Source organism: Trachurus trachurus, assembly GCF_905171665.1.
Source record: "Trachurus trachurus genome assembly, chromosome: 21".
NCBI lineage: Eukaryota > Metazoa > Chordata > Actinopteri > Carangiformes > Carangidae > Trachurus > Trachurus trachurus.
The window spans coordinates 16,513,193-16,537,659 of record NC_139899.1 but is presented as its reverse complement, the minus strand read 5'-3'; the positions used below and the strand labels follow the sequence as shown (position 1 = coordinate 16,537,659).

At 40.3% G+C, this 24,467-nt stretch overlaps 1 protein-coding gene across 2 annotated transcripts in view; it reads left to right on the top strand.

Annotated features, from left to right (window-relative positions):
• The first annotated feature begins 200 nt into the window (after window positions 1–200).
• The window catches only part of LOC311005123 (obg-like ATPase 1), a 40,226-nt gene continuing 15,959 nt past the window's right edge, over window positions 201–24,467 (top strand). Inside the window, exons 1-7 of one of the 2 annotated variants that reach the window (XM_083997455.1) lie at window positions 201–384; window positions 514–605; window positions 5,592–5,735; window positions 6,677–6,804; window positions 17,753–17,928; window positions 21,503–21,583; window positions 21,986–22,083. In XM_083997455.1, the coding sequence (XP_083853581.1) occupies window positions 370–384; window positions 514–605; window positions 5,592–5,735; window positions 6,677–6,804; window positions 17,753–17,928; window positions 21,503–21,583; window positions 21,986–22,083 (734 nt within the window). In that variant the 5' untranslated portion in view covers window positions 201–369. Of the gene's footprint in view, window positions 385–513; window positions 606–922; window positions 1,029–5,591; window positions 5,736–6,676; window positions 6,805–17,752; window positions 17,929–21,502; window positions 21,584–21,985; window positions 22,084–24,467 lie in introns of those variants that run through there. The other variant, XM_083997456.1, reaches the window with a different exon arrangement.

The following is a 24,467-nucleotide window of genomic DNA, read 5'->3' as shown; positions in this document are numbered from 1 at the left end:
TGGATGTCTTCAGTTAGGCAACTGTCAGGCAGACAATTCAAATGGTAATAGAAAGTACACAGCTGTTGTCAAGCCTCTGATAAAGATTAACTCCACTTTTCAAGAAACTGTTGTTTGTGAGGTTGTCTCATCCGCCCGCATTGATAGTATCAACTTCTATATCTGGAAGCACAGGTCAGCTTGCCAGTTTACAGTGTCAACTTCCATTTCCAGAGGCTGCACGTTCTATTTTGAGCGTGGGGAGCGAGCCAGTTGAAGTGCAGTCGACTGGTTACATTTGAGGACTTAGCTTAGCCCATTTGCTGTCAATGAGTGTTTTTTTTTCTCTCTGAGTTGGTGTGGAAGTCAGCACAAACTTAAGAGTGAGAAATGGCTCCGAAGAAGGTGCGCTTTGTTGAAGAATAGCTCATTCAAAAAAAAAGAAGAGGGAGAGAGAGAGAGAGACAGCACAGTAGATTATGTAATGGCAAGTGCTTGTTCTGACTGCACACGTCTCCACATTGTCTTTATTAGGGGAAAGGAGATGATGCACCAAAGCCACCACCGCTGATTGGAAGGTTTGGCACCTCATTGAAAATAGGAATTGTCGGTCTGCCCAACGTTGGGTAAGTAAACGCTTTTTGCATAAATACTACTACGGCCTTCTTACTGTGCACTCCATGCACCAACATGTGCTCTGTCCACATTCAAACTGCACTTGCTTCGCATGAACTATACTTAGCCTCCGTAAGGCAGGATGTAAACCGAGCACAGTCAAATGCATGACCATGAGTCCAAATTAAATATAAAGAAATATGTGAGTTCATATGTGAGATGCTTCAAAATAGTATAGAGCATGGTGCACATGGTTTTAGACGTAAATAATAAGCTGCTCCTTATATCATCCATGGAGTTTTTTTTTTACATTGTTCCTTAACAAGATGGATAGTGCTCCTATGGCTGTTGAGTGTCTGGGACCATGTGTGCCCCACTCCCTAAGGATCAGATCCTGTGTCTCGCCCTCCATGTCTTGACTATCTATCTTTCATGTGAGTTACTTTTACAAAATGCTTCAAACATTGCCTATTTTTTGTGTAATAACAGGTTAGTGTTATAATTGTGGGTAAAACACAAAAATAAATGGTATGCATGAAATACTAAATTCTGATCATATATAATATGAGTATTTAATCTGTATTCTGTATCCCGTTTATACATGTACGTTTTATTGTCACAGCAGTGTGTTTTCAGTTGGAGGAAATGGCACTTTCATTTTCTGTGACATCTTATTGATGAGTTTGTCATGATCCATCTACATCTGAATGACACTGTATGACAGCAAACAACAATGAACCTATATTCTTCCTACCACTCAGCTGTGGATGTGGAAAAGAACATTTAATGACTGAAAAACATTAACAAGCCCTGCCACCTATTCATGTTAAATACCCACTTATCACTGGTCAGAGCATGCACATGGTCAAAGGTGAGGGTACATCCTAGACAGCTCTCCAGTCAGTCACAGGAAGAAAAAAAAACACATACTGCAGACTTACAACACAGTCCCTATTACATTCATATGTCAGGCAATTTAGAGTTTCCAGTTCACCTAACCTGCAGCCTCCGTCTTTGAACCGTGGAGGAGAATCTTTGAAACCAGAGGTGACCCACATCACAGAGCGAACACGTAAACACAGGACTTTCAGCGCTCACTGTACCACTGACCTGTCACGCAGGCCAGGACCCTGCATAGTCATATCATTTAACAAATTATATGACTCTTAATATTGACACAGACAGTACCTCTAATACGATTCATTTTGTGAATTTTCAGGAAACTGTTAGGGTCACCACTGCCTTCAAAGCAGAACAACTTTCAGTTTTACACTGTTACTCCTGCTTGAAGGGATTGGGAATTGAACACGTGTATTTGTTAGTTAGTTTAGTTCAATGAAACTGTAAACTGCTGAAAAAATCCAACTAACTGAATGACACTGACTTCGAGTCCAGCATGGACACAGACATCATCGTACCCTGATGTGTAATTATGTGTTCTTTGTGTATCATTTCCTCTAAGGGGAGGGGAGAGCCATCTCATTTCATGTCCTACATACATATATGTATAGTAATTATGATTATTGTTATATTCTAAGAAGAGCAGGGTTTCAGGATGCGCAAAATGTGTTTTGGTGTCTTGCAATTATGAAGGAACCTTTTGTGGCTCAGCCCAAACATCTGCAGCTGAATGAATCAGAAGCACACAAGATAAAACCCAATGAGATTCTTGCATGGTCTGTTTGTTTTCAAGTCACAAGATGTGACTCCCCAGTTATAAGGTGTTATTATAGGCGGGCAGAGAACAGGCGCTTGTATTATGTAAGTGGAGAGGGTGTGTTTGAGGAATTTATGTAAATTAAGTTTACAATGAGAAACTAGTGGTAAAATTATAAAGGTGGTACTTAACCAAGAGGAGTGTGTGGGAGTGTCTATTTGAGATGTTCTCAAGTTCTTGTTGGTCAAAAGGTGTAGGTAACCAAACCTAGCGCATGATGGTGAGGGAGTTAGGAGAGGATTTATTGGCAGAAGGGACACATGGTGATTGAGATTCTTATTGATGATGTGGAGACAACTTGACAAGAGTCAGTACTGCAGTCATGTGTCGCAGGGCCTGTGTGTGTGTGTGTGTGTGTGTGTGTGTACTGACATACTGTCTGCATGTCACATCCGGCCAGAAAAATCCACTTTGTCAGCATCTACCAAGACCTTCAGCAACATCACTGACAGGGCATAATCACCGGGCAGATCCAACAGGACTTCCGTGTAGGATTTGTTCCTCACCTTAGCGCCGCAGGGAAGGGTTACAATGATGGGTCATCTTCTGTTCATCTGACAGGTTTTCATCTTTTTTTCGAGCTCCTTAAATTTCTTTTTAAGAGACCTGTTGTTTTCAAGCAGCCAGAGAAAGTTTTTTGAAATAACATTGAAAGGCCCATGATGTATAGATTCAGTTTGTGCTTCTTCACTCGTAGTTTGTTTTAGCTGCTCTGCCAGATCTTGCAGCTTATTCCACAAAGATCTCTCTAGTGTCCCGTGTTTTCATTCTCCACCGCAGAGAAACCACAATTTCTTCCTGGTATAAGACGTAGAACTCATTGAGGTTGTGGGCTGCCATACCACATTTGTGTCAAAGCACAACTTGTCAACCCTCTCATGGTTTCTTCATGAATGTGCTTCACATGCCAGCCTGCTGTTAGTTGGGCGTAACTGACCATTCTCCACACACATGGGAAACTTGAGAGTGTGATTCATCCAACTTTGCAGCTATTTCTACACTTAAACCAGGGCAGGTTCTATTTACTGTTATTCTCCTGCTCATAGACACAAAAAGTCCAGTATCCTCTCTGTTTAACCCCTTATTAGGACATAAAGGGGTTTATAGTATACAAAAGATATGGCCTTACTGTCTCCAGTCAAGTCTTTCTTTAAGTTCTCCCCAAATCTCATACTTTGACCAAAATTACTTTTAATAGATCCTTTTTGTGCATTATAAACTAAAATCCCATCAGTTAATGCATCATGTTTCACTCAGTCCCTGAAGATAATTAAAATGGTTCCTTTGTCTATATCTGAATATCAGCAGTTATTATTTTTATTTATTGATAGCTGATACTACTAAACACAAGAAAGTAAAAAAAGAAAAAAAAAACAGCTGGTTTAACAACATGTACTATTGTACCTGACATAAACTATCCATGAATCCAAGTTGGCATCTTGCATGAGGATAAATAAGATCATTAATAGATTAACAGGGCACAGAGCAAACTAGCAGGGGAGTCTGTTATTTCTCTGTTGTTATAACAAGTGTAATCGTCAGCATAGAAGCATTTGAGACACTGAAATTTGACATGTTAAACATAAAGTTACTAACATGAATTGTCATTGAGTTACAGGCTGCACCACTTAAAAGCCAATCATTTACACAAGAAAATGTATGCGTTTGTGTATAAGGATTGTCAAAAATCACAAACTATGTTGTTTTCTTCTTTGTCCTCCTGCTGCTGTTTTAGTTTCACTTGGTGTTTATCCTCCATTCACCTGTACGAGACAGATTTTATTTTATGCCACAGCCATTTATTGTTGACCACCAACAATAACTGCACACTTAAGGAATTGCCATGCAGTGACTAACCTGCATTAATCAAGAGAACCTGATTTCTAAACGTAGTTGATGCTGGAATTACAAATATTACAAAGTTATAGCAACAAATTTGTTTGTTTTTTGTTAACCGCAGCTTCCCCCAGGACACATGGGTCAAACAACACATTGGTGGGTTGACTCTGATTAAGTAATGTGGTATATTGGAATCAAGGTAAAAAGCCATAGCAGGCTCTGACAAAGAACTGAGCACCAACCAAGAACAAAATGTGACATTTAAAACCCTCTTAGTCGCAAGTATGCTTTTAAGTTAAGGAAAATCAGAAATTCAAAGTAGTTGAGTTTGAGTTTATGGTACTAAATCTTGTAATAATTAAAGTTTAAAATTAAGTTGTGTCTTAACTTTTGACCACGAAGACTTTGATCACCATGACATTTTATTATAATAATAATAATAATAAATCCATTTGCATCTCTTTTGGAGATTTAACAAACTCAGCATCTGGAGTTTGCACAGTTGTCATTGTGATTTAAGTATAGAACTATGGTCATGTGGTGTATATGGGTATGATAAAAAATTTTGATCTGTTTTACATCTTGTTGTCAGGCATAGTGAGCCTAAAAATATGTTTAATCCATCTGTATAAGAAGACATTTTCAGCCATCAGTGGAAAAACATTGGTCCATTTTACTTCAGTGAACTTCCCATTACAATTAAATCTCCTGATGCTTATCAGGATATTGCACTTGTTTCATTTGAACTTATGTTATAACATAACATAATTACGTTGTAATAACATATGACAGTGGTTGTAGTTTTGCCGTGGATGTTTTTCTTTCTTTCTTTCCCCAAGGTGACCCAAGGAAAGCCTTCAAGTGTGTTAGAGAAACAATCTAGCTTTATGTAAGGAATTAATGCATGCACTTTAGCAATCTCAAGCAATTTCATGCCTATGGGACTTAGCAAACAATCATTTCAATGTGAAGCACCGAGTGAGGGGATAAAGACGGAAAGTCCTGGATTATAGTTGACTGCCATGCCATTATTACTCTTAGACACTTGCCATTGTCTGTAGATTTTGAAGTACACTTGAGCTGCTTGTGCCGTAGAAAATAAATCTCTCTGTGATCACAACATGGGGCAGCGTTTGGCCGATCCAGTTCAACAGCTGAGATCTATCAGAAGTGTAATTTGCCCCTTGATTCCATGTACAATTGATCTATTATGGGATTATCTGACCTTGTAATTGGGTATATAGTATTTTTTTTAGGTTTTGTTTCAAGTGCTCAGATATTCAGTCCATTAGAATAACCTTTTCCTTCTTGCACAGAAAATCAAAACAAGAAAAACTTGCATAATTTACTGAAGTGTTTCAGGATCATTTTGCCAAACCATCAGGCTCTGCACACTGGCACTTTTAGTTGGATTGACCTCACTGCTGTTTTTTATTTCCAGGAAGTCAACCTTTTTCAACGTGCTGACAAAGAGTCAGGCTGCAGCTGAAAATTTCCCCTTCTGCACCATTGACCCAAATGAAAGCAGAGTGCCCATTCCAGATGAACGCTATGATTTCCTCTGCCAATTCCACAAACCTGCCAGGTATGGGGTCTCATCGTTCACATATTATTCACACTTCAGATGTAGTCTCTGACGGCCTTCTTGCTATAGGTATGAGAAAACACATAACAATGTTGTTGACATGTAGCTGCCAGATCAGTATGATGTATGATTGCCGCTCTCTTCCAGGGTTTTCTGTTAAAGAAAAAGCTGAACCTCCAACACCTGGTTGTCATACACATTTATAGAGGCTGTTAAAGTGGGTCGAATTCAGATTTGCTGTGCCACACTGACAAATTACTGGCAAGACATTTTTGACTGACAAGAATAGGCTCACTGAATACCACAAGACATTTCAGTGCATGGATTTTAGTGACCAGAAATAAGATCCATGGTTTCCAAAGAACAGCATGAGTCTCACTAACATGCTTGTAGTTCTGCCTGAGCTACACTGAAAGTTTAACACATGCAAAACAGATTCCATGCACAGATTCCAACATATTTCTTATTGTACAAAAGGAATCACAGGAAAATGACAAAAAAGCAACTCATTGTTCCTACAAACAGAATATTCAAAACATCACAGAGCGTATTTATGTGTGTATTGTATACATACATCAAAATGTGTTAATCGTGCGTCATTTGGGAATGCTGCTGTATTGGATGACTTGCTCCTCCATTACAGCGAACATGTGCACTGCTGTTGTTTTCAGCCAGTGCAACCTGTAAATAAACATGCATTTGTGCATGGAATGAGCACAGAGCAGAGTAGGGCGGTAAAGTTGAGAAACAGACTAATCTGCCATTGATTTTACGTCTTTTTATGTGGTTTAACAAAAAAAGAATTGTTGACTCCACACTATGGAACATTTTTGACTATTTTTAACAGGACTGTTTTGAATTGCAGTACAAACTGATGCAATCTGTTTGTTTTATTTTTAATTTTTTTTATACCTCTTTTCCTTTTACTTAATGTCTTGCAGCAAAGTGCCAGCCTTCCTTAATGTTGTGGACATTGCTGGCCTGGTGAAAGGTGCTCATGCTGGCCAAGGCTTGGGAAATGCCTTCCTGTCCCATATCAGTGCCTGTGACGGCATCTTCCACATGACACGTGAGTCACAGGTGGGGGGTTGATTTTCACCCATAGGATTCCCAGATCATCCACAGTTTGCATAGGCTACTGCATGTTGTAGCAGTTGTATCAAACATCTTATACTACAGTGAAAGCATTGCCATTGAAAACATTTGAAGACTCCACCATGAGGCCTTAGTTGTGCCGTAGCTTAGCTTCACCAGTGGGAAATCTAGTGACATTGGCGCCAAGATCAACAGAGCAGTCAGGATTAATAAACTCAGACCAAACCATAATGTACGTTCTTACTGGGGTGCTCCCCGAATGAGAATCACAGAAGTGGGAAGTGAAACTGCCTGCGTCTGATTTAAGGCTTCACACACTCAGCATCATGTCCTGAGGCTTGGAAACATTACAGGACAGTTTAGGAGGACCACCACACAGTATTGTAACATGATTCCTAATGCCACTTTTGATTAAGCGTGAAAACCATGGAGGTAAGTAAGTTAATATAGAATGAAGCTCTCTTTTTCTTTCCCCTTCTATTTTGTTTTTCTTTTTAACAACTTTAATTCAAATAACTGTGCTGATGACAGTAATTGTAGTAATAGTATAATGAATCGTGTGTATATATATGTGGAATGATTAGAAACACTGCCTTCTGGTACTGTGGTTGGCTCAACAAATAATTCCCATCAAACCCCATATCCCTCAGCAAGGCAGCCTTAAAATCACTTTCCCTCTGCCTCAGGTTCTCCTGTGTCTCTGACATGGTGGTTGTCTTACACAATTAAAGTGTTACACGGTAGAATAATTCAAATTACATGCAGCAACTGAAATGAATGCACAGGCCCTCTTTTTAAAAATAGCTGAATTTGTTTACTGATTGTGTGCTGTTATTGACTTTCCCTCAGTGTGAAAGGAGCTCTGATTAGGGAGTCGGCGGTGGCAGGCATAGAACAACCAGATAGAAAGGGTTAAGATTATGGCCATTTTCCTGTATTGTTCCAAAGTTGTGCCTCTGTATCACTGACAAGTGCACTACTTTTGTTCCACTGCAGTTTTCAAATAGCCTTTCTGCATGATGACTGTAGTTTGGGAGAAGTATAACGCCACCCAGACTTTGCAATGATTTACTGAGTATACGACAAGATACGATAAACGGCTCCGTTGTTATCAGACCCAAACCCAAGTCGAAAGCATAAAGGTTGGTGTTATTCTATGTATTTTTTTGTTGTGAACAATTCCCATGAAAACACCCAAACAATGCATTAGTTCAACTCTCCATACTTACCTTTCAACTCCAGTCTGTCGCTCAGTCTCAAGCTGATTCATCCCCACTGCAGATGGAAATATTTAATAACAGATCGCAGATACACTTAAATAAATGAAATCAATGCTACGTTCATGATAGTTATTATGTTGTTTGCGGATGTAGTTTATGATGCTGTGAAACTGCGATTTATTATAAAGTGAGATGCTTCTGTTATTTAGCATTTATTGTCAATGATATAAATAGAGAGGGCAAAACATCACATACAGTCGGCTACACCTGTTAGGATTCGAATGCTGTACCATTCAACAGCACAACATACGATAGCCTGGAAAATGGTCATACAGTTGGATCAACACATCTCTAAAATATTTTTTGATAAGAACTGGACAAAATAATCTTCATAAGGGTGTAATTTATTTTGGGGCTTTTGTATTAGACTAAATCTATAACAACTAGGTGCCTAATAAACTGGTAACTGGGTGTTTGTGGTAAAAACAAGGGCTAAATACTTTAGGTAATAATTCAACATAACACTTCTACTTCTGCGGTCTATGTGTGCATTCATTTACATTATTATCTAGATGGTTAGAAATGCCACACAGTTTTTTTTCCTCAGTATGTACCAGATGTATATTACAGATCCTCACCCAAAACCAACTCTTTTGTTTCTGCTCACACAAAGAGGACAAACATCCACAGCAATCAGAAATAGGATGATCGAAAGCTTCTTCTGTGTGTGTGTTTACATCTGTCTTCTCTGGCAAGCCATTGTTTCCACTCTCGTGAAGTCCCTGGAAACAATGTGGTATGTTTCACAAGTTAACCATTAAACATAGCTGGTTTGTTTCGTAATTATATCTATCTGGTAGCAGGGAGACTGCAATGCTGTAGCCGCTACTTTTATATAGCTTGATTATATGGTTGTGGGGGGATCACACTTTTCCGTGTCTGGAGTGGTACTTTTTTTTGTCTGGTAATTAGTAGAGGGGTCTATAAAGATACTACAGAGAGATGAACAGCGTTGGTAACATGAAACAGCTCAATGCGATTGTTAGTGCTCACTGAGAACACAAGCAGTTGACCTGAATCTGTTGAAACTGAGTTTAAAGTCTTGTTAAACTTTAAAGATCGGCTCCTAACTTTCTGCCGGTTCTGTCTATAAAATAATTTTATTGTTTATTTTTCTATATCTGTTTTACAGACCTTTGTGAAGAAGTAGGCTAGGGGAATTTGAGAAATAGTTTTACAAAGACATGAAGGCAGAAGAGTTTTTACCATTTTTTTCTGTGAACAGATTCAACTTTTTTATACTGATTGGATTTTCCTCATGATGTCTGCTCACAAAATTACCTCAGTGGTGTGCATGTTCTGATTAATTTTCAGCCCTTTATGTCTTTGAAAACCTGCGTAAACAGTGGATCTGTTTCAACGATACTTTCCAAAACCTACTTGGGCCCATGATGACATCCTGAAAGCTGATTCTGTTGATTGCCTGGTGTTCCCTGGTCTCATGACCAAATGGTTTGCAGGCTAAGTGTTCCCAGTGCCTCTGCAGTGACTGGAACGTGGCTGGATCCTCGCTGTCTGAGACCAGACACAGACATGTTCTACTTCATCTACTCCTCTGTTCCCCGCTAGCAACACTGCCAGCTCACCTGGCCTTATTCCCAGATGTTTGGTTTCCAGCAATTAGATGTTTGAATGCTCACACAGTGTCCCCCACGTCATCGTAGGAAACCTCTAGCTCACTTCTAATGAAGGCTTATTTACGGTTGCGAGATTCTAGCCTTAAGATACTGTGGTATAGCGCATTTAATCTTAAGGGACCAACTGTGGTTGTGGGCAGCCGACTGGAAAGTAGCTGTTATTTTTGGCGCAGACTCTTCTCTCACTGTGATATTCATGCTTTCAGCACCTGAACTCCTGGTTAAGTTGAGGCCCCCCACCCCCTGCCGCCTCACTTAGACACAAGAAACTCCACTCATTGTTTTTAAGGGGAAGGAAGTTGATTAGTCTCATGAGATTTTAGCAATAGTGTAGGACAGATGTTACCTAACTGTTTCCTTTTGTAGAGCTGATCCATTAGTCTGTCAATTGATTATTTGATTGGCAGCATTACAAATTAATTATTGAGGCATTTTCCAGCAAATGTACCAAATATTTTGTGATTTCTCTTTCTTACATATCATTTTGATATGAACACCTTTTGGTTTTAGATGAGCAGTTTTCACTATTTTCAAGCAAACAGTTGTCATGTATTATGCACTGGTTTCCATCATGGGTCAACCACATGGCATCAGTGTTGATGTATTGTCTTTTTTTTTTTTTTTTACAGGAGCTACTAAAGATAATGTCATAAGTATTTTGGCATTCCCATTTTAAATGAAAATACTTAGATTTAGTAGCTGTCTGGTGTTAGTTTGTGTATTGAAAGACCTTTCAGACATTCTGTTTCTGTTCTTGGTGGTGGATCAAATCAAGTAGTTGGCTCTATTTATTCCCCTTGAAAACTTCTAAACATCTCCCAGGTCTTCAGTCTCCTGCATGTGAGTCTTTGTTAAATCCCTGCTATCACTTTTGAGATCTTTTATTTGTCTACGTCAGTCAGGCGTCAGCCCACACACCACTAATTGCTTACGGCGATCAAATCAGAGTGATTGTTAAGCTACAGGCATTAAAGAGCGAACTGCATTGACTGCTCAGACAGAGCTAAAGATTTATGACCAAACTGTCTCCTCTCTGAAGCCGGGAGTGGCTGTTATCCAGAAACTCTGCCGTATCACTCAGCAAGTCACACATTTTCAAACTTGACAAACATCCAAAACACCTCAGCCAGCCCACTGACTTCCTCATGGGTGACTGTCTAAAGTCTAAACAGATCACGCAGTGAGTAAAGGGAGAAATTCAGTTGCGCAACTGGTTGTTGCATTGATAAATTAATTTCACCAGCAATGCTAGTTAACAACATTTGACTTGTGCTGAAAGTATTTTGCATATTGTTATCCTTCTTAATGGTGATATCTGCATGTTTTTGTTTTGTTTTGTTTTACTAACATCACCTTTCTAATGTCTCCAAATGCAGTTTAAAGATGAGGGATAGTGTTGTTTGGTTTTTATTCTCAACAAATTCATGTCTTTTAATTTAATATTTTCACTTCTGAATTCTTTCAGACTTCACAGAGTTTCATCTTTGCCTTACACAGATTTTGTAGAGAAGAAGAAGAGAGGTTTTCTAAAACAGCCGGACAATGTAGTTTCAGGCTTGTTATTCAAACAGGAGTAAATTGCTCATTTTCCTCCATGTATGTGGCATTGACTCGCAGTAAACGACGACGGGCCTGTTCATTGCAATGAAGAAACATGTCATCTTGTGCAACAGTGTCATTCACTGATGTTTCTTCAATAGTTGTTAGACATTAATGGAGGTGTGCGGAACAGAGGAACACGCTACATCAGCTTTTAGGGTCAAAGTCAATACTTGTTAAAAGGTTCAGGCCATTGTTGTCTTAATTGTTTTCATGGGATTTATTGATAATGGAAAATATACAGAAACTTAACAGAGCTAGCCTCAAAGGTATGCTGACCAATGCATCAGGGTGTCCAACATTTAGGTTGCCTTTAAATACAATCCATAAGTTTGTACAAACAGCAGGAGTATCAAACTTTCATTTCCATGGTGACACTAAGAAACATACTGTACAGTTAAGGCTCTAAAATCACGTGACTTTATCCTTTGCCTCCGTCAAAATTACTGCTCCAGTTTCAGGTCAGGTTGTAAAAGCTACTACACAAACAACACATAATTAATTCAGCTTAGCTCCCTCCATGGATGTTTATTGGATGAATTAGCATCTCTTGATAAGTACAGAAGCAAACATCAATGGTATACTGAACATTTTCCCAAGTTTAGCTCTTATTCCATGATCAAACTTGTTTGTATGGTCTGTTTATGTGTTTAAAATGAGTGTGAGTAACTACTCTTAGTATTGTTTTGATATTATCATAGATACTGGGTGTACTATAGCATCAGGTGTCATCATATTGTTTATTTATCTTTATGTCTTTATGTTCAGTTATGATGTACTCTACTATGATCTCTATTGTTTCCAAAATGAACTGGTTTATAAGGAGCAAGGGACACACTTTGCTCCCCATACTTAGACAAAAAGACACTTCGTTGTATGACGGTCAGCTGGGTCCTAACACCTGTCCTGTCCTACAACTGTATTTATGAGAAAACTAAATACTAATATGGCACTGTACATTAGCCAGATAAAATAATCTGCCCTTTGTTGTATGCCGCTCTTTGTTTATGCTAGTTGTTGTTTTAACCAATACTGCCATCCATTCTACATCTAGCTCATTGAGCTGTAGGGATCATCCTTCTTTTGTGTGTTTTCGGGCTGAGCCGAGGTGCTGTCACAGCATTTAAATGAGCATTTTGCTTCAGCGAGAATGAAGCGTTTTTGTCAGCCTCCACTCATCGTGGATGATTAGAGCAAAATGTCTACCCATCTTGACTGGAGATCGCCACAGCTCCAGATAACATGCTCGGTGATTGAAGGTCGCAATATTTTGAATTCTAATGGGGCTGCAAGATGAATTGCCTGAAATAGACTGTATGAATCTTCCTGCTTCCTCCTCGTGCCCCCCTTGCCTGTCCACTGTGAAAAGAACCACTGGGAATGGCAAGGCCCGATGATCATAGAATTATTGGATGGTGATTCTAAACCCTTCAAAGAGGAGTTGCTATGGAGATCTCGTTCCAAACTGTGAAATGATTCACCTTTGAAAGGCTGGAGGGCCTGAAAGCTGAACACATCATTGTTCAGGTGGCGGTTGGTTAGGAAATTGCTGGTGCCTGTGCAATCAGCAGCACTATAGTAGTTAAGGATCTAAAAAGGTTTGTTCGCTGAATGATGTGGGACAACAGTGGTGTGCATATGACGGTTCCTTTCAATCAAGGCACTCTCATGCTCCGTGGTTTAACAAAATAAATGGAATGACAGAGGTTAAGCTAATGATAAGGGAATTAACACTGTTGTTTTCAGTCAGAGTTCATGAAAACGGAAACCTCCCCCATGCAATCACTTTTCAACAGCACACAGAGCAGGCTTGTCTGAACGGCTTTCCTGTACATGTTTTTTTTTCTTCCAGTCAGTGATATCAGACATGGTGGAAAGATGCACCTTTAATACTCGGTTTGGTGTGAGATACTACATCTGACAGTAGAATACATAGGAATTGGAGACACTTTGTGAGGTACTGATTCATACTATCGAGCACTGTGATTTCACTGTGATCTATTATGAAAGATGGGATCATGTAGAAAACATGAGTGTATCTGTGAAGGGCTCAAACCCACCATTTTCTGGTGTGAAACTGCTTTTTAGCACACAGTGTATTTGCCATAATTGACACATGCAAAGAAACAAGGCTGAATGTGCCGCAAACTCTGTTACACAAGCAGCATACTACAAATAGCTGTTAATTTCACGTATCTTAAAATGAATGTCAAGAAGATTTCTCCTGAATGAACATAAATACCCTTGTGTGCATTGCCAGTGTTTTTATGCTGTGGAGACATCCATAATGTGCTTTTCCTGACAGACTCATAAAATAGCTTTTACTGCTCTGAATACCAGGAGAATTGCGGCACTGAGTTTGCATGAACATTTTAAAAGCAGTGCGAGGAATGCAAGTTCTTTAGATGTGCTCTTACCCATCTTGCATGTGAAAACATGCACAGGAAGTTAGAAGTCAATGAATACTGTAATTTAACTGAATTATGTTGACCACATATCCTCCCAGGTAGCAACATCAGAGGAAGCAGCTCAATCAGTATTGATCTTGGCTTGACTCAGATGACTGCCTTGTCTGTGTACCTGACAGAAAAGTAATGGTATAAGCTAGCATGAGCCTGCACGCTGCTCTAAGGTGTTACAACCGTGCTAACTGAAACTGAAATAGAGAGCTAATTAAAAGTCACCTTTTGTTCCTTTGTTTATACTGTTCATTCTTACCTGTGGTACAGGGGTGAGGTTAATGTGAAAAAAAAAAATTAAGAAAGTAAATCATACACATTCTGTTAAATATATATTTTTCTTAAAGTGTTTTTCATTTTTAAATGTCAGTTCATGGAGTTTGTCTCTTCAGGATATGCCAGCCTGTAGTGCTGCTGTAAATCCTTAATTTTGCAGAGATTAGCCTGATCCCTAATCAGGCCATTAAACACCACTCACCCTCTGGAGACTAATCCTTTTGTTCCGTCAATAAAGGAGCACCTGTTAATAATGTCCTCAAAACATACACTATTTGAAATGAAGCGGTAACATTTAAATTGAGAGACGGACCTGACTCCTGAGACTGAGTCTTTCCAACCTCTTTCTTCTTCATTTTATTATGTGTTTTTACTGTCTTGCATGTGGCTTTGTGTGGCGCTGCAGCCTCATAAGAGCTGTCTTCACAGAGCCCTACCCAGGCCCAGTTGTTAGAGGACTAATTGTGGAGATTGCCCCCTCAGATTTCTCTCCTCTCTTTCACCTCGTGCATTTGTTCTCCAGCTCTAAGCCCTGAATGGGACGGCGGTAAAGTAGATGTGAATGTTAAATTAGGCGAAATTAATTAAAGCAAATTACTTTGGAATATGTGGTCGTCAGAGGAGAGTGTCAGCTGATGACTAAATAGTGAGTGATCAGCTGCTCCTGCTCTTTCAAAGACTCTTTGAATTTTTTTCTTTCATTTAACAGCTTTTGTTATTATTAGGACATATAAGAATGATCAGCAACTGTTGATTACTTATTTGACAAAGTAAGAAATGTTTTTTTTTTTAATGATTGTCCATATAGCTGTTTCTAATGCTTTCATTAACAGTGATTTACACCAATCATGAGTGATTTATTAACCATGCAAACTCTTTTTAAAGCTCTCTGCTCCTAATTAACAAGTACTAAATTGAGCAACAGACTGCTAAGCATTTTTCCACAGTGTATCAAAACTGTACATTGTAATTGTTTATAATGTATGTATATTCTTGCAGCTAACATTGCATTATATTTTCTGAGTTCATGCAGACACAATGGCAAATTTTCATTCCAATCAGTGCTGAACAGGGAGCTGGTAAATTGGAGCAGCAAAACAATAATTCCACTGATTAGCCCCTTTCTGTGTGGCGTAAGTGAACTGTTTATACTGTGGAGTACCTCTGCAAGAGGAGAGGAACCAAAACAGCCTGATTAGGCAAAGAGTAATTGGATAAGTTCATTTCACCATGAGGACAACGCACAGGATGACAGCTTGCACAAAAGTCTACGGCTTCTGTCGACTTGCATGTGTAATAAAGCCACTGGTGTAGGGTTTTCGGTGGCCTGTCATATAGCTGTTGAGCTGTATCTGTTTTACAAGAGTGATGCTTGATTGTAAAAGCCCTGTAGTTTACTTCTATGGAAAATCAGACACTTATCCCCCCTTAACCCAGTAGTGCAACATAATATGATATTCTGTACATGTGGGAGATCACCAGGGAGTTGGTATTGGATCATTTTACTGTTTTTGTGTTCCTTACTACTGAAAAACACTCAGAGCTCTCTGAATGAGATTAAAGGGCTGCATACATGTTAGCAGCTCCACCAGACTGTCTTGTGCTGAATGCACATGTCAGCACGACAACAAGCTCACAAACACAGATGTTGAGCAGGTGTAATGCTAATAAATGTAGTCATAGTCATAATTTATCCTCTGGCAACACGAATGTGCCAGATTTCATGGCAAATAGAAAATGTGCAAACAGTACAGGACCGCACTCCAAATTCAAGTATTTGGTAACCATTCAAACTTGTCGACGTGTTTCACTGGAAATCACAAAAGCAAAAACTGGGCTGCCACTAGAGGAAAGGTCACAGGCTATATCTGGTGGACCAGGATTACCAGTCTTAAAACCAACTTACTATTGTTTCTGAGATGAGATCTGTGTACACAACAAGGACACGGATCTGATTAATGAAGCAGAAGATGACTTCAGAGCCAAGGAAACTTCTCCTCAGCAGACTTTACTTCATACAGGACCAGTTCTGTAAAAACAATACAGGAATATGACTATGCTCCCCATCATGACAACTACGCACAAACACATGAATCATCAACATTTTCTACATGTATCACTGTCTGGACTTGTTGAGGGATGACGTGACAGCGTCGTGATGAGTAATGTGAATCACTGCGGTGACGTTATTATCTCATGGGGCCTCACCTGTCAACGGGTCTCACACTCGGGTGTCAGCACATGAATATGGATTGTTGATAACGTTTAGTGGCTCAACCATGCACATTCCAAACATAGTGTCCCTCAACACAGCAATACTTAACGCCAAGTCATCATTTGCTTAGACATCCGTTTCCCTGTTGAATGACGTGGCATTCCCATTATGCCACTGTCTGATACTCCAAGAGTTACCGTTGGTGACTGATTTACCAAAGAGTTTGTAGGTGTATTCAAAATCTGACTATACTTAGCAAATATACCTAAAAACTGAACCTCTAAGCTCATATCTGAGGTATTTGTTTTTGCTTGCTTGTTTTGCACAATTTCACAAAGCTCGACTCCTCTTTACTTTGAAGGGGGGTATTATACCTTACTTTAAATTAATTTTACAGATTTAGTTATGAGACATTTTACACCTAATGTTTAGAAGCAAATGTATATATTTTATTCTCTTGAATAAAACAATAATGTGCAGTAATAGCTTTTTTTTATCTCTTTTTTCCCCCAGTAAACATTTCAAACTATAGCTCTATTGGTCTGTTAGAAGAAGGTAGTAACTTATTTGCATCAGAAATAATCACCCAATTATATGTAATAGTAATATATATCAGTGTAATGAGTAATAATACTTTTACAGCTGACACATTTCCCTAACAGTGCTTCAGCTTAAGTGACATATTTATTGCAGGGTGTGTACTTAAAGTCTGTATTTTATATTGTAGCACTGCTGCTTTTTAAATTGTATGTATCATATTGAATGTATAGGAACATTCAGGAGAACAGTCCACTACAGTTGCCAGTGGTAATGTGAATGGCTGTCACTCTCATGTGACAGATGTACACCCCCCCTCCTCCCCCATACACACACACACACACCCGACCCCCCCTACTGCCCTCTCCTCCCTTAACCCTGAGCGCTGCTGGAGAATCAGAGGGAGTCCTGAGAGCTGCTGCTGGCTAAATGGTCTGAGAGCCTCATTACCTAATCACAAGCACCGCCACGGCTATGACGCGTGATTAGGAGAAGACTGTCCTCTTTCTTTTAAAATTGTTGATATTTTTCAGACCCACTCTTTTTATTACCCATATTTTTGCATTAATAGCTAATAGTTTTAAGGCAGTATTAAATACACAACATGAAGCTCTCTGCTTCATGTAGGTTGTTGCAACTCTGTGAGATGGTTTCTAATTATTTTATCATTTTTCTTTTGATTTTTCTGTGACTCCCACTGTGATTTTTCACATGGATGTTTATTTTTCCCACGTTCTCTGCAAAAGCTAACGATTTTCTGGGATAAATCTAATCACCATTTCACAGTCGATCTCAAGAAGTCAATGACATTGATTCTGTTGCTTGTACCATATATATGTTCATGTAAAGCAGTGTTTTTTGTTCGAGTGGAAGAAAAAATTCTATACTGATATTTTCTCTTTGTGTCCCATCACCGCAGGTGTTTTTGAGGATGAGGATATCATCCATGTTGAGGGTACAGTGGACCCAGTGAGGGATATTGAGATCATCCACGAGGAGCTGAGGCTGAAGGATGAGGAGATGATCGGCCCTGTTATTGACAAGCTGGAGAAGACGGCCATTAGAGGTGGTGACAAGAAACTCAAACCAGAATATGTGAGTCAATGTCCCAGCAGGCCCTTTGCTCTCCCTCACAGCAAGGCACAAATAATAACCCTCCCACACACATGGCCAGGAAGAAAAAAAAGTATGTTTTTTTTAATCTCCCTCCAATAGGTCTCACCCCTCCCCCTGCCCCCATTTTTTTCCCTTTCTGAGATTGAAAGTGATCAGGGGTCAGGGGTTTTCTGCTGTAGAAATCATTAATAGAGAGTTACTTATTCAGCTGCTGACCCTGGGTCACAGCACTGGGCTAATGAAAGTGTTTCCACACAGCTCTTTTCATCTAAAGTAATACTCAAATCATGGCACAGCTCTTGCTCATGCTTATACACCTACAGCAGCGTGGAAATTGTATGAGGCCATACAGCGGGTGACACATGTGCCATACACCTCGCTATGAATACCGTAAATGTTTAGAATATTCCCTGACAGAGGACTCTCGGTTATATGCAACGAGGTGCAGGGCAGAAACGCAGGGTGAGATCAGAAAAAGAAAATCCATATCCTCGATGTCAGATCAAAATGCATGTGGATGCGCACACGTTCAGGTGGTCATTTTGTTAAGGTAATGAGGCTTAGCACCCAACTTTAGCAACGATTTGGCTGTAAATGTCTCACGATGCCCCCTCCATCATGGGAGAGGGATAAGATGGGGCCCAGCACGCGAGGAGATCTGGCCTTTCACTTGGAGCCGTGTGCCCAATTTCAGGCCCCAACACACCGAGGCTCTGACCACTCATTACGCTAACGAGAGGGGCTATTTCACCTGCTGCCGAGGCCTCTTGCCTGGTTGGTTCCCCTCAGACTCAACCCGCCCCCCCCCCTCCTTCCTTCTCCTCAAACACCCTCCACACCCCACCCCATCCTTGCAGCCAACAGCACTTCCCCACACCCCTGTAGCCCCACAGACAGGAGCCATTCAGGCTAGGCAGGTGGCCGCTTACGCACATAATTGCTAACAATTTTAGGCAATGAATAAAAATGATCTACATTACTTGTCAAAGGTTGCGCACACGTCGGCAAGTGACAATCTATAGAAGACCTCTTTAGATGGCAAAGAATGGTGCTTCTCAAAGGCTGTACCAAGCTTTTAGATGGCGGTGGTGGTGGTGGTGGGGGGGGGTTGTGTGATTGTCTCACAGACTGAGTCTGGCGTTTGACACGCTCAGCTGTGTGCACACACATATGCGCACGTTTATGTCAGCATCTATATGCAGACCATGTGCATCTCAAAACACAGTTTAAAGGAAACAACTGTGTCTGTACTTTCTTTTGTGGAGCCACAAGATGCTGTGAAATTCGGTGCAACTATTTAGATTGATCTACTGAGTGATTTGAAATAAGATCTAATTTCCATTGTCACACGGATACGTTTTACAGGGTTTTTTTTTATGTGAAACTGAACTTTTGTGAGCAAAAAGTGCTTTTAATCAGCTTGTTGTAGATTTTAAAAAAGGCACTGAAATGAAACAGTAACTTATTTAACCAGATTTTAGATATCTGTCACTTTAGTTGATCTGATATGATTCAAGGTGACAAAACACACACACACAGAAATACACACAGAAATCAGATTCATGTATGTATCACGTATGTTGCCTGAAAATAATACATCTAAAACTGTCATGAAAATATCCCACAAGTTACTGTGACTCAAAAAAATGTTGTTCATAATGAATATATAAATGCAGCTTGATTAAATGAACACCTCAGTTAATGTACTTTTGTATTTTGAAATGAAAGTGCAGAGAGAGAAGTGGGCACTTTGACTTGTTATGCAAGACAAAGAAACAGTATTACATAGTTATTATGGAACACTGCTGTGTGTATTTGTATATGATTATGCAGTATAGTCTCATACATTGTGTTGAATAATATGTGGCTTGTGACGGCAATGAAACATGAAGTGTTTTGACGAGACGCTTGATTTAATGTACTTGCTGAAACAGGACCTTGGGGTGAGACACAATACATAAGGAGAGGATTAACATTGTCAGCTAAGAATATAGATATCAGAGGTTATCTGATAGGTAGGGAGCAAATAAATGCAAAAGAAAAATACTTTATATTGATAATGATATTAGTTTGAATTTCCACGCATTTGCTGCTGCAGAGATTGCAGTAAAGAAAATATGAAGAAAAAAAAGAATTTACTGTAAACAGGTTATTGTTGTAAAATCAGCCTTGAATAGTTGCTTAATATAATTTCATTGTTCCTTTGAGCTGAATGCATTTGCATGCAGGAGCACAATGCTCAAATGTATGCATTGTTATAAACATTTAAATCCATTTTGCTGGTGCTATGTTTACAAGAACAATGTTTCATCGCCTTTTGTTCATATGAATCCTCAAAATCCCTATCCTTACAAAACAATAATAAGAAGCCGGGCCACCAGTGGCGCTTCATGGTGGCAGGCGTATGTGTTTGACCCCTGTGGGACCTATATGCCTTTTATTAACACCTGCCTGTTAGAGGAACACTGCACGGCGGCTGCGAGCTGATGAGGGAAACCTGGAGCGGGTTCAGCCTGTGTCACCGGCCGTTTGCTGTTTCCATTTCACAGATGATTAATCTCTCTGTGAAGACTTGGGCCGGCGCGGGCGGAGTGTATGCAGCTCTTCCTGCGCTCTCTCCCGCTGGCTGCACTCTGGCTGCCTGACTAAAAGGCCTTTAGAATTCCTGTGGAGAGAGATGTGCAGAGAGTGAATGCAGCTGGCTGGGGGTCAGTGTGTGGAGCTTTTTCTGCCATTGTGTAATTGAGGCTCTGGCAGGATTTTTTCCTCAGTTCTTTCAAAAGGGAGTGTGATTGTGAAGTGCTGCAAGGGTTTGGGGAGGGAAAAGGAGGTAGGGGGAGTGTTGCAGGGGGTGGGGGAGTTTTTATATGAAGGGGGAGGTCAAGTTGACAGGAACAAAAAGAATGTGTTCCGCTAATTTCTGTGGGGCTGGATCAACAATAATAGGCTCAATTTCTTTATTACAAATTTTATAACTACCTCCCTCCCATTTTCCCACCCTTTTCCGCTTCCAGATCCTGTCAAGACCCAGTCTTGCCTGTGGTCTCAACCCACAAGTACCTCAGTAATGAATGTGGCATGCATAGCTGCAAATGCTCAATATTTTCTCCAGAGGAAACAGTTAATAATTTGTTCTGTACCTCGCGAGCACTTATTCAGTGTGACTACGTTCTGCAAAGTGCCTGAAGAAGGACCAATAATTTACACCTAACTAACCAACTTCCAATTAGTTTCCTGCTCTTTCCAATTTTGTCTCCTCTCTCTATCCTTCTCATTAAACAGTCCCGGTGGAATATTGATGTATAAAACTGCGACTCTGAGCGAGACACCCCAGAAGGCATTTTGTCATGATTTAAAGGAGGGAAGGGGGTCTTGTGCATGCCATCCCCGTCAAAGCCAGGCCACTCCTGCCTGAATGCGAGCACAGCCATTGTTCATTTTGGCATCAGGATGCCATGCATTTAGGAAATAATTACCCCATACCCTGCTGGGTTTATATTCTTTTTCATCTCCTTTAATGGCTTCTTGTTCATTCTCTTTTAACCCCAAACAGGACGTTATGTGCAAAATCAAGAGCTGGGTAGTGGATGAAAAGAAACATGTCCGCTACTATCATGATTGGAACGACAAGGAGGTAAGCCTTTGATGTGACAGTCCAATATATTAACGTGATTTTAAAGATTCTTTTGAATCTTTTTTTTATCTGATCCAAAAGTACAACTGCAGTTTCTTTCTCTTTAGTTTTCTTTCTCCCTCTCGAGCAGAACATCTTTTGTCCAAATCACAAGTTAATATAACACACTGTCTGTTGTCGGTTGTATTTCAACTGTACTTTTGCACAAGCTAATGACATCTGGCCAAGCTGATCACAATGTAAAGGCTTTATAGTTACTTCCCACTGAGGCTGTATACACCAGACTCCAATGTTGTTTTTAGCTTGACTCATCTCTGTCTGTGCCTCTGCTGCTGCTGCTGCTGCTGCTGCTTTGGAAAAAGTTTGGGTTCTCAATACTTGCCTTGTCTGTCTTCATCACAGATCGAAGTGTTGAACAAATACTTGTTTTTGACATCCAAACCTATGATTTACCTTGTTAACCTCTCGGAGAAAGACTACATCAGGAGAAAGAACAAATGGTAAGTGCTTCTAGGATGGGCTGGAGTTGACTCGTTGCACTAATGAGTCATCACCAAAGAGCTTTTCTTCTACTCATGCAAAGGGCAGTGATGACTTATAGTAACCTCAATTGAAACTGCATTTCAGCTATAAAAAAAAAAAAAAAAAAAGTATGTGTGCACGGGTCGGCATGTGCTGGGGTGTGTATGTGTGTGTTACCTTCCACTGACTGTGGTGTCCTGCTGACAGAAGCGGTCATATCTCTTTTTTTTGAGAGGATCTGCCTGGAGGTGACACTAAGTAAGCTCAAACACGACATCCAGCTCTGCAAACCCCCCCCCCCTCGTCCCAACCACCACTCCACTTCATTAAGCACATACTAGCATATGGTCTTAATTATCCATCAAAATATCTCATTTCCATACACTATCAAAGAGAGTGACAACAAAAAAAACATGTGTACAGTCGTAGCCAAACAATAATTAATATCATCTGGAGGCAGCGAATAACTTTGCTTCAAATATTTGTCATCACTTTTGTTTCCCAAGTAGCATTACAAGCTTCAGTTTACAGGCATGAAATTCCCACAGATCACTTCAAGGCTGAGGGTTTTTGTGTGTTAGGTATGCGTGTGTGTGTGTGTTTTTAATGCTAATACAAAGGTATTTGTACTTTTTACTTTGCAGGTGCAACTCTTTTTATAATGTGAACTGACTGAGGATGACCTTTAATGCACTAATATAAACTTCTTCAGTGTGTTTGCAGCTCTACGATCCTCTGCTCCGTTACAAAACACTTTTTATAGTAATGTTGTCATCTGGCCACAGTGAGAGATGATCTAGACGGCTGGTGTTAGACATCCATTATAGCTGAAAGGGCTACTTTTCCACACTACAGCCGTTTTGTCAATAACACCAACTTGTGGATTGTTATCGCACTTTACCAATTGCCCTCAAGGCTTGTGGTGTCAGTTCTTCTTAAAATTTTGTTTTTAGTGCTTTAGTTGGCAGCATTGTATTACAAGGGAAGTTGTTTACCTGTGACTGTTTGTTAAAATGTTCCTGACACGAAAGTATGACTGTCAGACGGTGGGGGGGGGAGGGGGAGGAGGGGGAGGAGGAGGAGGAGGAGGAGAACTCATAAATCAAATGATTCATGGTATGTGGAACATCCGTCATCAGTAGGAAGAGAGCTTTTTTTTCACGTTGCGTGTGTGTATATGTGAGTGTGTGTGTCTTTTGAAACGCAATAAATCTTCATGTGTTTTAAACAGGCAAACTGTAGTGCTCAGGTGTCCTGAGGGCTCCACGGTGAACAATGCCGACATCAAAGTGTTGATGTTTGACAAGTGATGAGTCACTTCCCTTGTCCAGAGAGGAGCTCACACCTGTATGGAGATGATTACAGGTAGATCTAGTTGGCCCTAATTGTACAATAAATGCTGCTCTCAGCCCTAATGGCAGCTAGTCTGCAGCAGAGACGCCAGACTGCCATTTGGCTGTCGCCATGCTCCCGTGTTTTTCCAGCAGCACAGTTGAGATGATGATATGGTTAAGGACTATTCAAAGCAAACAGCAAGACAAATTGCAATCTCAGCTTTAATGTGTGGAGGAAAAGAAGGCGACTCCCAGAATGAGGCAAATAAGCCAATTTTATCAGTGTCTCTCAGGACACCCATTCAGGCCATTTCACAAGTTCAGTACCTGCCATTTCTAAAACACTGTTTTATATTTGCCGTGTTGTGTTGTGTGCAAGCCGCCAGTCAGGCTTTAGCTTGATTTTATTTATTTTAGCAACATGCTTCACCACACATTATTAAATCGTAGACACTTCTAGAGACAGTTAGGAGAATACTATTGAATACTGCACCATTTTTATTCCAGCACACATGGGCAATTACAGGAGTTTTATCAGACCTTTTGAGCCTCCACAAACAGTTCATTGTTAACCAAGATCATCCTGTTTGGAGTATGGGAACCACATACCAAGCTGCCCTTGTTTAGACAAGAATACACAGTATTAGCTTTAGCAAGCCATCATTAATGGAGGGATCAGACGAGGAGCAAGGCCTCCTTTCATCCCCAGGTTCTCTGCTGGAGACAGTACATCATTTACTGTTGAGAGGAGCACATGGCTCCAATCCTATACAGTGTATGTGTATGAGAATGCGTACATGTGCATGTTTGAAGTCTGTTTCAGAGGCGACTCCATGCTCATTTGGATGCTGGCGTAATTGCGGTGTGGAGATCAAAGGCTCGCTGGCCGAGTGATGTTCCAAAGGAGACTTTACCACACAGCCCTCTCCTCTGTGCAGAGGGGGCCGCCTGCTGCTCGCCGCTCCCCTCTCCCCTCTAGCCATGCACTGCCCCCTGCACATCCCCGCTCGTAAAAAATGATTAAGGCC